Source organism: Oryctolagus cuniculus, chromosome 12, assembly GCF_964237555.1.
Source record: "Oryctolagus cuniculus chromosome 12, mOryCun1.1, whole genome shotgun sequence".
NCBI lineage: Eukaryota > Metazoa > Chordata > Mammalia > Lagomorpha > Leporidae > Oryctolagus > Oryctolagus cuniculus.
This window is the reverse complement of record NC_091443.1, coordinates 65,404,019-65,416,984: the sequence shown is the minus strand read 5'-3', so window position 1 is coordinate 65,416,984 and position 12,966 is coordinate 65,404,019. Positions and strand designations below refer to the sequence as shown.

At 46.7% G+C, this 12,966-nt stretch overlaps 1 protein-coding gene across 1 annotated transcript in view; it reads right to left on the bottom strand.

Annotated features, from left to right (window-relative positions):
* CAPN3 (calpain 3) overlaps positions 1-12,383 on the bottom strand; it is a gene marked incomplete at its 3' end in the record, with an annotated part of 31,813 nt that extends 19,430 nt beyond the window's left edge. Inside the window, 1 exon segment of the mRNA NM_001082059.1 lies at positions 12,130-12,383. Within this exon segment, the coding sequence (NP_001075528.1) occupies positions 12,130-12,378 (249 nt within the window). The 5' untranslated portion in view covers positions 12,379-12,383.
* Between the last annotated feature and the right edge of the window lie 583 nt (positions 12,384-12,966).

Here is a 12,966-nt window from a genome sequence, read left to right as displayed (position 1 = left end):
ACGGCACTTGCCTTTTCAATGGCGGAGAAGCAGTGCTGGGAGGGAAGTCAGAGCGAGCCCCCCCCCTCCCCCCCCCCCCCGCACAGCACCCATGCACCAGCACGGCCGAGGCCAGCAGAGGGTGCTCTGGTTTCTGTTTGATGGCTCTCACGTTTTCTAACATTTAACATTTTTACCTAACTATAAACTCGGTGTTCTGTTTTTCTACCATGCTTCGCCAGTCTTGCCGTCCCCGTCACCCACTGCCTTCTCGCTCTCAGAGAAAGCTCAATAAACGTGAGTGAGTGGACTCTCCGCTCACTCCGGGCCCAGATGGAAAATCTTGTTTCTATCACACCCCAGAAACGGAAGGCGGTGCCAGGAGAAACCCAAACCAGTGATTCCTTTCTTTATTTTCATCTACTTGAAAGGCAGAGTTACAAACACACACACACACACACACACACACACAGAGGGTGAGATCTTCCATCCACTGGTTCACTCCCCAAATCCCTGCAACCAGGACAAGGCCAGGAAGCCAGCACTCCATCCAGTCTCCCACGTGGGTGGGAGCCATCGCCTGCTGCCTCCCAGGATGCATTAGAAGGAAGCTGGATTGGAAGTGGAGGAGCCAGGACTCGAACTCATACTCCAATTTGGGATGCTGACATCCCAGGGGGCAGTTTAACCAACTGTGCCACAATGCCTGTCCCTGCCAATAGTTTTTTTAAAACGTTTATCTGTGTGAGAAAGGAGGGAATAAAGTGGAGACATCAGGGACCGAAGTGCACGATGGCCCTGGCTATACACAGACCATTTTTTCAGTGGGGAGGCACGTAAAGTTTTACATCATTACAGTCAAAATGGTGGGGCAAGTGTTTGGCGTGGCGATTAGCACACACATCCCACAGCAGAGTGTGTCTGGCTTTGACTCCAGGCTCTGCTCCTGAATCCAGCTTCCTGCTAATGCAGACCTTCCAAGGCAGCAGGTGATGTCTTTGCTAGCTGGGTTCCTGCCACCCACATAGAAGACCTGGGTTGAGTTCCTGGCTCCAAGTTCCCAGCTTTGGCCTGGCCCAGTGTTGGCCTTTGGGAGTATTTGGTGGGGTGAACCAACACATGGGAACTTCTGTCTGTGTGTGTCTGACTCTGAAATGAATAAAATTTTAAAATTTAAAAAAAATTTTAGGGGCTGGCGCTGTGGTGCTGCAGGTTAAAGCCCTGGCCCCTGGCATCAGCTTGAGTTGCAACTGCTCCACTTCTGATCCAGCTCCCTACTAATGCACCTGGGAAAGCAGTGGAGGATGAGCAAAGTCCTTAGGCCCCTGCACCCACGTGGGAGACCCTGAAGAAGCTCCTGGCTCCTGTCTTTTGATCAGCTTAGCTCCGGCCACTGCGGCCATTCGGGGAGTGAATCAGTGGATGGAAGATTTTCTGTCTCTCCCTCTCTTTAAAATAAATAAAATAAATCTTAAAATTTTTTTAAAAAAAGTTTAAAAAGCAATCAGTGTAAAATGAAAGCAAACTGAAGCAAATGAACCTAACTACGGATCAGGTTGGTGGCATAACCACACTCACACAAAGGATGGTTTCAAGGGACCAAAAATGTATTTTGTCCTATAGACAAAAACCAAAATCATAAAGAACTATAAACTGTAAGAAGTAACAATATTGCTTCACAATTTTGACATGTACACTCTAGGGTAAAACAAATGAGACCTCATCAATGTCATTGGAAGCAAGGGTTTTCTTTTTTTGGTGTGAAACAAAAAACATATAATTATTAAATTAAAAAAAATCAGAGAGGGGCTGGTGCTGTGGCACAGCAGATAAAACCACTGCCTGCAGTGCCAGCATCCCATATGGGCGCTGGTTCAAGTCTTGGCTGCTCCACTTCAGATCCAGCTCTCTGCTATGGCCTGGAAAAGCAGTGGAAGATGGCCTAAGTGCTTGGGCCTCTGCACCCACGTGGGAGACCCGGAAAAAGCTTGGCGCAGATTGGCGCAGCTCCAGCTGTTGGGGCCATTTGGGGAGTGAACCAGCAGATGGAAGACCTCTCTTTCTCTCTCTCTACCTCTCTAACTCTGTCTTTCAAATAAATAAATAAATAAATCTTTAAAAAAATCAAAGGAACAACTCTGCAACATTAAAGACGACTTGCATTTATAACTTAATTTTTATTCTCTAAAAATTTCCTTGTATGTATGATGAAACACCTTGGCATATTAACACTCTAATATTAAAGAGAATATCAATATCCACATGGTAACTTTTAGATACCACTTCCCACAAAAATAAACTAGAGCTCATTGCAGAAATAGCCCGTTTGAAATGTGAAGCAAAAAAATGAGATGAGCCCAGAGGCATTCCTCAAACAGCAAGGAAATTCTCAAATTCTTCCAGGTTGTATCAAAAGGAGACAGCAGGGGCCAGCATTATGGCATAGCGGGTTAAGCCACCTCCTGCCAGCATCCCGTATGGGCACCTTTATAGTCCCAGCTATTCCACTTTTGATCCAGCTCCCTGCTAATGATCTGGGGAAGCGGAAGTGGCCCAAGTGATTTGGCCCCTGCTCCCATGTGAGAGATCCAAATGAAGCTCCTGGCTCTGGCTCAGTCTGGCCCAGCACCGGCTGTTGCAGGCATTTGGGGAATGGATCAGTGGGTAGAAGATCTCTGTCTTGCTCTGTAACTCTGCCTTTCAAATAAGTAAATAAGAAAATTAAAAAATAAAAGGAGACAGAAGTCAATTTGAACAGGCTCCTGTGGTCAAGAATGGCACAATATGAGTACTAAATAAATCTTAAAAATAGAGAGGTTTGGGCATTGTATCACAGTAGGTGAAGTCACCGCTCGGGACACCCACATCCCACACCAGAGTGCCTGGTGTGAGCTCTGGCTACACTGCTTCTGAGCCAGCTTTCTGCTAATTCACCTGGGAGGCAATGGATGATGGCCCTTGGCGCCCTGCCATCCACATGGGAGACATACATGAAGCTCCTGGCTCCTAGCTTTGGCTTGGCCCAAATACTGTGGACATATGGGGAGTGAACTAACAGATGGAAGAATTCTCTTTGCCTCTGTCTCTATAACTTTCAAATAAAGAAAAATAAACTTTTAAGAGAATTAAGGGTAGGTAACATTTCAGTAATCAATGAAAACCTGAGATACACTCACTAAGCAGATGATGCTGTAGCTAAGAATTTCAAACCAACCTTAAAAAAAAAAAAAAAACAGTAAAAGTTTTACAAGTCGTGAAAAAGAACTTAAGTGAGAATTTGAAAAACTCAAACTAGGTGAGAAACTCAATAAACTCTCATAAATGAGACAAAAAAATCATCGAGACACAAGGAATTCAAGAGCAAATGAATGGCTGGCGCCGCGGCTCAATAGGCTAATCCTCTGCCTTGCAGCGCCGGCACACCGGGTTCTAGTCCTGGTCGGGGCGCCGGATTCTGTCCCGGTTGCCCCTCTTCCAGGCCAGCTCTCTGCTGTGGCCCGGGAGTGCAGTGGAGGATGGCCCAAGTACTTGGGCCCTGCACCCCATGGAAGACCAGGAGAAGTACCTGGCTCCTGCCTTCGGATAGGCGTGGTGCGCCGGCCGCCGCGCGCTGGCCGCGGCGGCCATTGGAGGGTGAACCAACGGCAAAAAAGGAAGACCTTTCTCTCTGTCTCTCTCTCTCACTGTCCATTCTGCCTGCCAAAAAAAAAAAAAAAAAAAAAAAAAAAAGCAAATGAACACACCACATAACACCTGAAGAGAAAACTGGAAGTGTGACGAAGAACAACTATTCCAAAAAGAAACAAAGAGGTGTTGGGCATGGTGGTGCAGATTAAGCCCCGACTAGGACACCCACGGCCCTCATTCGAGTACCAGGTTCTCAGCTACTCTGCTTCTAATCCAGCTTCCCACTAATTTGCCAGGGAGGTGGCAGATGATGGATCAAGTACTTGGGTTCCTGCCACCAATATGGGAGAACCAGATGGAGTTCCAGGCATGTGGGGAGTGAATCTGCATATGAAATGCAGCTCCCTTGCTCACTCTCTTACTTTGCCTTCCAAATAAACATTAAAAAATAAAGAATAATTAGAAAGTGACAAATAAGGCAAAAATAGATTCAACATAGAGATATTAGGGGTCTCTGAAGGAGAAAAGCAAAGAATAGGAACAGAGCAAAACTCCCAACCTTGATTCCTTAGCTACAGACTGATTCCCAAAATAACGTTTGAACTACCTATCAATAGTCTTAGTGTTTCATTTGCTCTGTCAACTCAGAATGACCATCATGAAGGTATGTGCTAAGAAATTACTGGACTTCAACAACAAGAAACTATCAGGCAGCTAGGAACATCTGCTGGTTCACTCCCTCAATGGTCGAGAAAGTCAGGTCTGGGCCAGGCCGGAGCCAGCAGCCAGGATTCCATCCGCATCTCTCACGTGAGTGGCAGGGGTCCAAGTGCTTGGGCATCTTCTGCTGCCTTCCCAGTGCATTAGCAGGGAGCTGCATGGGAAGTGAAGCAGCCAGGACTCGAACTGGTGCCTTGATATGGGACGCTGGTGTTGCAGGTGGTGGCTTAACCTGCTGTGCCACAAGGTCAGCCCCTCAATGACTTCTGAGGGGTAGACATGAGGTGAAAACCAGGCTTACCAGAAGTAGTACTTTATGTCAGAAGAAACTGGAGCCATATATTTAGGATATCAAGGATGCAAAGTAGGAGCCAAAGATGACTTTTTTTTTTTTTTAATTTTTTTTGACAGGCAGAGTGGACAGTGAGAGAGAGAGAGAGAGAGAGAGAGAGAGAGAAAGGTCTTCCTTTGCCATTGGTTCACCCTCCAATGGCCACCGCGGCCAGCGCGCTGTGGCTGGCACACCGTGCCTATCCGAAGGCAGGAGCCAGGTGCTTATTCTGGTCTCCCATGTGGGTGCAGGGCCCAAGCACTTGGGCCATCCTCCACTGCACTCCCTGGCCACAGCAGAGAGCTGGCCTGGAAGAGGGGCAACCGGGACAGAATCCGGTGCCCCGACCGGGACTAGAACCCGGTGTGCCGGCGCCGCAAGGTGGAGGATTAGCCTACTGAGCCGTGGCGCCGGCCAAAGATGACTTATCCAAGGTGAGAGCAGACCACCACCAGCAGGTAACCCTGTCACGAGCTCTCCTGGGCAATCTACCAGAGAGGGAGCGTCACTCAGGATGGGCCACACCAGAATCCTGACAAAGGGCAAGTGTGCGTCACAGTTCCTAGTGGACGTACAACTCAGTTATGGGTAAAAGGAAAAATGTACAGTGTGTGACAGATTGCCTATAATGTTCAGACAATGCACACCATTTCAAATTATCTTCAGTGGAAGGAGAAAGGAGAGAGCATATCAAAAAGAATTTAAACTATTTCTGGGAGTTCTTTTGGCAGTGATATTATTATTATTATTCTGCAGTTTAGTCAGATAAATAAAAGTTGATGTAGTTCATGGCCCTGCTATGAATATTTCAAGAAGTTCATCAGGAAAAAGAAAATTTAAGTTCCAAACTTGGACCCACTAAGAAAAGATGAGCATCAGAGAATAAATGAAGACAAAATAAGGTACTTTACTTGTCTTATTCTTAATCTAAAAGGTAGCTTCACTAAATATACTGATAAAACCAGCGTGCTTGGTAATGACACGTACGGCTAAATGAAATGAATGACAACAATGCTATAAGCAAAGTGAAGAGGAATTTAGAATACTCTGATGTAAGACTATTTGTAAAATGGTAGAGTATTATTGGTAGGTGGACTTAGATTAGATGTAAATGTATATTGGAAACTAGCACAACCACTAAAATTGAAAAAAGAAACACATATGATTAATAGACTAACAGCAGGTAAAATGGAATCATACAAAACGTTCAATTAATAGAACAGTTACAAAACCAGAAGATGTCAGTTCAACTACATCATGATCGCTTACACGTGAATGAACTAAATTAAATGCCCAATTAAAAGACTCTGTTGGGAGTTGTACTATGAGAATCGACTGAAAATCTTGTTCTCAAACCGTACTCTATATGTTGTGTGTGTGTGTGTGGGTGGGTGGGTGCAAACTTGAAATCTGTGCGTAACATGGAGTTGGTCCTTTGTATATAAAATCAAACTAAAAATGAACCATGATGAAGAAGGAGATGGGAGAGGGAGAAGGAGGTGGGATGAGAGTCGGGGTGGGAGGGAGGTATGGGGGAAAGAACCATGTATTCCTAAAGTTGTATCTATGAAAAAATGCATTCATTAAATAAAAACTTTTAAAAATGAATTTTAATATTCTTGTAATAATTAAGGAAATTCTCTGGGATAAATTACTAAAACCTGTTTGAGAAAGCAGAAAATCTTACTAAGGGCATGTTTGATAAATTCTTTTTTTTTTTTTTAAAGACACTGTGGGGCAGGCGTTTGGCCTGGCCTTCCAGCTGTTCACATCCGACATCAGAGGCCTGGGTCCAACACCCAGCTCCACTCCCGACTCCAGCTTCCTGCCAGCGCAGGGCCTGGAGGCAGCAGTGGTGGCTGCGTCCCTGTCACCTGCACCGAGCTGCCAGCTCCCAGCTCTGGCCTTTGTTCAGTCCCAGCCACTGTGGGCTTTTGGGAGGGCACCAGTAGGTGGGAGCTCTCTCAGTTTGTCTCTCAAATAAATAAGTGAAAAAAGTAAAAATATTGTTAAAATAAAAAGTTAAGGCCAAATATGTTGTCTAAAAGAACATCATTTTAAATAAAATTTAGATTGGGGCTGGGGCTGGAACTGTGGTGCAGCAGGTTAAGCCTGCAGCGCTGGCATCCCATACAGGTGCTGGTTCAAGTTCCTGTGGTTCCACTTGCGATCCAGCTCCCTGCTATGGCCTGGGAAAGCATTAGACAATGTCTCAAGGCCTTGGGCCCCTGCACCCAGTGGAAAACACAGATGAAGCTCCTGGTTCCAGTCTGGCCCAGCCTCGGTTGTTGCAGCCACTTGGGATTAAACCAGTGGATGGAAGATATTGCTCCCTCTCAAATAAATAAATCTAAAAACAAATAAAAACAAAAACAAAAACAAAAAACACCTCAAATAGAGGAGAATTCCTATACATCTAACAACAAAGTATCAAAACACATGAGGATGGGGTTGGCACTGTGGCATAGGGGGTAAAGCTGCCGCCTGCAGTGCCAGCATCCCATATAGGCACTGGTTCAAGTCCAGGCTGCCCTACTTCTGATCCAGCTCCATGCTATGGCCTGGGAAAGCAATGGAAGATGGCCCAAGTCCTTGGGTCCCTGCACCCACATGGGAGACGCAGGAGAAGCTCCTGGATCCGGATTGGCACAGCTCTGGCCATTGTGGCCATCTAGGAAGTGAATCAGCGGGTGGAAGACCTCTCTCTCTCTCTCTCTCTCTCTCTCTGCCTGTCTGTAATTCTGCCTTTCAAATAAGTAATTTTTAAAAAGTGAAAGAACTGAGAGCAGAAAAAGACAAATCCAGTATGATAGCTGGAGACTCCAATACCCTTCTTCCAGTAATTATAGATCAAGCAGGCAGAAAGTAAGGATACAGTTGACTTGAATTCTATCATTGCATTGACATTAATAGAACATTCCACCCAACAACAGAATAAAGTCTTCTCAAACTATTACATAGTAGTCACTAATATTCTGGGTCATAGAACACACTTTAACAAATTTCATCCAGGTCTCCCACATGGGTGCTGGGACCCAAGGACTTGAGCCATCTTCTGCTGCCCTCCTAGGCAGATGAGTAAGGAACTGGATTGGAAGTGGAGCAGCCAGGGGCCGGCGCCGCGGCTCACTAGGCTAATCCTCCGCCTTGAGGTGCCAGCACACCGGGTTCTAGTCCTGGTCGGGGCGCCGGATTCTGTCCCGGTTGCCCCTCTTCCAGGCCAGCTCTCTGCTGTGGCCCGGGAGTGCAGTGGAGGATGGCCCAAGTGCTTGGGCCCTGCACCCGCATGGGAGACCAGGAGAAGTACCTGGCTCCTGCCATTGGATCGGCGCAGTGCGCTGGCCACAGCACGCCAGCTGCGGCAGTCATTGGAGGGTGAACCAATGGCAAAGGAAGACCTTTCTCTCTGTCTCTCTCTCTCACTGTCCACTCTGCCTGTCAAAAAAAAAAAAAAAAGAAAGAAAGAAAAAAAAAAAGAAAGAAAAAAAAAAAAGAAAAAGAAAAAGAAAAAAGAAGTGGAGCAGAGCAGCCAGGACTTGAACTGGCGCCCACATGGGATGCTTGCACTGCAGGTGGTGGCTTAACCCATTACACCATAATACCAGACTGAGTATTTCTTAATTTACACTATGGAGTATCTAAGTCAGAAATATACTGCAATACAGACCACTATTCCAATCATAGAAGCAAAATCTCCAACAAAGTATCAGCACCTCAAATACACGATATAGAAAAAGGATTATAGACTGTGGCCAGCTGAGAGTTATTGCAAGTATGAAAAACTGATTCAACATTCAAGACCTAGTCAATGTAATCTACCACATGAACAGGCTAAGAAGAACACTAACATGATCTAGCGACTGATGCAGAAAAAGCATCTGATGGATGCAACACCCACTCATGGTGAAAACTCCCAGAAAACTCACTTTAGAGAACTTCCTTAATTTGGTCAAGAAATCCACTTTTGGAAAGGGTAATAGCAAACTTCTTACTTTTTTTAAATTACTTTATTTGAAAGGCAGAGTTACAGAGAGAAAGAAGGAGAGATAGAGAAATCTTCCAACTGCTGGTTCACTCCCCAAAAGGCTGCAACAGCCAGGGCTGTGACAGGCTGAAAACCAGGAGCCAGGAGCTTCATCCGGGTCTCCCATGTGGGTGCAGGGGTCCAAGCACTTGGGCCACCTTCTTCTGCTTTTCCCAGGCTAGCACTCATATGGCATGCTAGCACTGCAGGTGGTAGCTTGACTCGCCGTGCCACTGCACCAGCCCACAGACTTCATACTTAACAGTGAGAGAGCACCTGCTTTCTATGATCAGAAACAAGGCAAGATGTTCCCTTTTACCACTCCTATTCAACATCCTGCTGGAATTCCTAGCTAATGCAATACGAAAAGGAAAGACAAAAATAAAGGACAGAAACTATTCACAGATGACATGACTGTCTATTTAAAAAATCCTTAAGGCCAGCATTTTGGCATAGCAGCTGAAGCCACTACCTGTGATGCTAGTATCTCATATGGGTGCCAATTTGTGCCCAGGCTGCTCCTCTTCTGATCCAGCTCACTGCTGGTAGCCTGGGAAGGCAGAGAAAGTTGGCCCAAGTATTTGGTCCCCTGTACCCAGATGGGTGACCCAAATGAAGTTCCTTGCTCCTGGCTTTACCCTGGTCCAGCGCTGGCTATTGCAGCCATCGGGGGAGTGAACCAGAAGATGGAAGATCTGTCTCTTCCTCTCTGTAGCCCTTTCAAAATAATAATTTTAAAAATATCCTCAACAAATGACCAAAAAACAGAATGAAAACCCTACCTAGAACCACTAAGCAAGTATAGCGCAGTTGAATAATGCAAAGTTAATATATAAAAGTCAATGGCCTTCCTACACACAGCAATGGACACCTGGAATTTAAGTATTTCTAAAACCCCGTTTACATGAACACACACAAAAAGCAGAGGAAATACTTAGATGTAAGTCAGTATCAACCCATTTAGCTTATTAAAATATAGGTGGTTTTATATAGCCATGTTTAGAAATATGCATATACACAGGTTAGTATACATATACCTGTATTTCCTTTCTCTACCAGCTGAGAAGTATAGAAGCAAAGATAGTCTAGTAGGAACTGACATCCTGAAACAATTCTATCAGTTTCTCATACCATTTTCTGGAAAAAGAAGCCAGTGTTCCTTGGATTGGGCTGGAAACAGACAACACAAAGGGCCGGCGATGTGGCATAGCATGTTAAATCAGTGCCCGCAATGCCAACATCCCACATGGGCGCTGGTTCTAGTCCCAGGTACTCCCTTCCAATCCAGCTCCCTGCTGATGCCCTGGGAAACCAGTGGAAGATGGTCCAAGCGCTTGGTCTCTCTGCACCCACGTGGGAGACACAGAAGAAGCTAAGTTCGGTCTAGCCCAGCCCTGGGCATTGCAGTCATTTGGGGAGTGAACCAGTAGATGCTATCTCTCTCTCTTTCACTGTAACTCTGCCTTTCACATAAAGTTAAAAATAAATATCTTTAAAAAATAGACAATATGAGACTAGAGCATTTTGTCGTATCAAGGAAGAAAGTACTCAAGTGAAAAAAAAAAAAACAAAACTCATAACAAGAGTATGTTAAAAGGACACAAGAGCCAACTGAGAGCTCCTAGGGATTAATACTTGGACATCTGAGCAGCAAAATAAAGTGGTACTGGAGTATAACCACAAACCAAACAGCACTAAACCTACAGTGCATCCACAAGTCCATACCAATATCAGTAAGTGATCTAGCTAAAGAAATGCCAAGAACAAAGATCCCATGTGAGTCACTCCCACTCATTCATGCACTCTGCCTTCAATGGGGGGGAGCACAGCGCCCCGTCCTCAAATGTGGGTTTACACTTTTTGTCTTACTTCCAAGGAGCACACTACGGGAAAGGGAGGTCCAAGTTATTTTACAGCAGAGCAGCCTGCCGAGCACCTGCCGAGCCAGGTTATCAAGGTCAATATCAATGACATAAGGCAGGCTCACGGCCACTTCACCCCTGTGATCTTCCTCCCTGAGCCCAGGCTCAGATGGAGACAGACAGACAAATGCCAACAGAGGGACATTTTACAAAATACCTGACCAGTACTCTTTTAAACTGTGAAGGTCATCAAAACCAGGAACTGTCTGAGACGGCCACAGGCAGAGGGAGGCGAGAGAGACGCGAACGCCAAGTGTGATGCTGTGTCTTTGTTGGAATCGTGGAGCAGAAGAAGGACATTAGATAAAGGCTAAGGAAATCTGAATTAAATCTGGACCTGAGGTAACAACACATCAACGTGGATTAACTCTAAAAAATGTACCATACTGATCGTAAGACGTTAACAGGGAAAAGTGGATACATGGGGAGTGGGCTTCCTTTACGTCCAGTACCCCCAGTGGATGCCGGAAACTGCACAAAGTACGAAATCCTATGACGTTTTTCCTTGCACATACCCACATGCCTTTGATACATTTTAATTCATAAATTAGGTGCGGTAAGAGAATAAAATAGAGTATAACTATCTACCATAATGAAACTTATTTAAAACTTATGGATTATTTCTGGAATTTTCCATATAATATTTTTGGACCACAGTTGACCATGTGTGACTGAAACCACAGAGTAAAATCACAGTCAAGGGAGGATACCGCACATGGGAACTGTCTGCTATCTTCACTATTTTTCTGTAAGTCTGAAACTGTTCTACAAGGAAAAGTTTATTTAAAAAAACAGATAAAAGTAATTTCAAAACTCCACTGGATCATCTCGCAGGCCCCGTAAGTTACAGGCACCTGCCTCAGAGCTCGCTGGTCCTGGGAGCTCCTTGCTGCTGTAAGTGCGGTGACAGCACCTCGGTACCGGAAGCAGGGCCTCGCCCCGCCAGGTTCCCTGGCATGAATGGGCTCCTCAGGGGCCCTGTGAGGTCGCCCGGAACAAACCGCTCCTCTCTGCGAGGAGTCCAGCTGGTCAGCGCAGAGCACTGTTTAACCACAAGTGACGCTGCACCGTTGACCCGGCGCTAGGCGAGAGGGCAAGGTGGCCAGTCCCCGGCCTCCCAGTCTTTACTGCTCACCGCCTTCTGTGGAACTCTCTGACCCTGTGAGCCTCAGCACTTGGAACCACTCCTCGCTCCCATCCCCAGAACACCTGCTCTGCAGAAGGGACACGATCATCAATCCCACCTTACAATCCTACTATCAGCGCAAGTCGCCGCAGTGGCTCTCCTCAAGGCATTTACAACTTGAGGGGCCTGCACAGTATGATAATAACCCCTAATTCAGGAACAGAAAACAGCACCTCCTGTTTCAGAAGGAATCAGGAAGGTACTTTCGGGGCACATGGGTAAGGAGAAGCGGGAGAGAAGCCAGCTGCTCAGTGGTGGGTCCATGGCCTCAAACTCCGTGTGACTTGACCTTCTGCTCCCCAAGAGCTGCGTCCAGAAGCCCTGTCCTTTCCATCCATACCTGTGGCCTTTTCCAAGTGATGGCCTTCATCTTGGTTTTCTGGCTCAGCTCATGGGCGCCCAGGGACTGAACACCTGCTGGGAACACACGGTCTTCGAAGAGGCACTTCTGAGCCAGACAGCGCTGTCTGAGGACGACAAAGTCCTGCCCCTCGTACTTGATGGGCTGTGTGACGGTGCCCTCTCCATTCCTCCTGTCCCTCTCTCGGATCACGCGGTCACAGAAGAATCCCGGCAGCAGGTAGGGCATGGCGATCTCCCAGGAAGCCGAGCTGGGCCTTGGCTGGGGCCTCTCCCCCACAGCGCCCTCAGCCCAGGCCTAATCCTCCTGTGAATGGCCTGCTGCCTATATAGCTCCTCCACCCTCAGCAGGCAGTGCGATGCAAATGAACACAGCCCAGAGAAAGGCCGTGGTCAGAGTCAGCAGCTTTGGCTGGAGGCCCCTGAGCCCACGGACTAGGGGCAACACCATGCAAGTCTGAGAGTGCGCGAGCGAGCTCGCCACGGAGGGAAGAGAGAGCCGGGACGGCCCCTGGACAGACCACGGTGGCCTGGAGATCTTTACAGCACCTACAGCTGCCTTGCTGGGATTCTTTCTTCAAAAAGAGAAAATAGGGTCAGAGAGAGCTTACCCTGTCTCAGCAAAAGGCATTCATGCCTTTGACACTGGCGGTCAGTGGGATATAGCATGGGGCCTTCTAAACATGCTGTATACACTAATCCTATACAGGCTGCTGAATGCATAGGAGGAATCTGCTCTGGGCCATTGTCTGATGCTAATGAAGCCTTCATTCTCCTCATGGCCCCGCTCCACCCCAGAGACTGTGGCCAGCTGTTT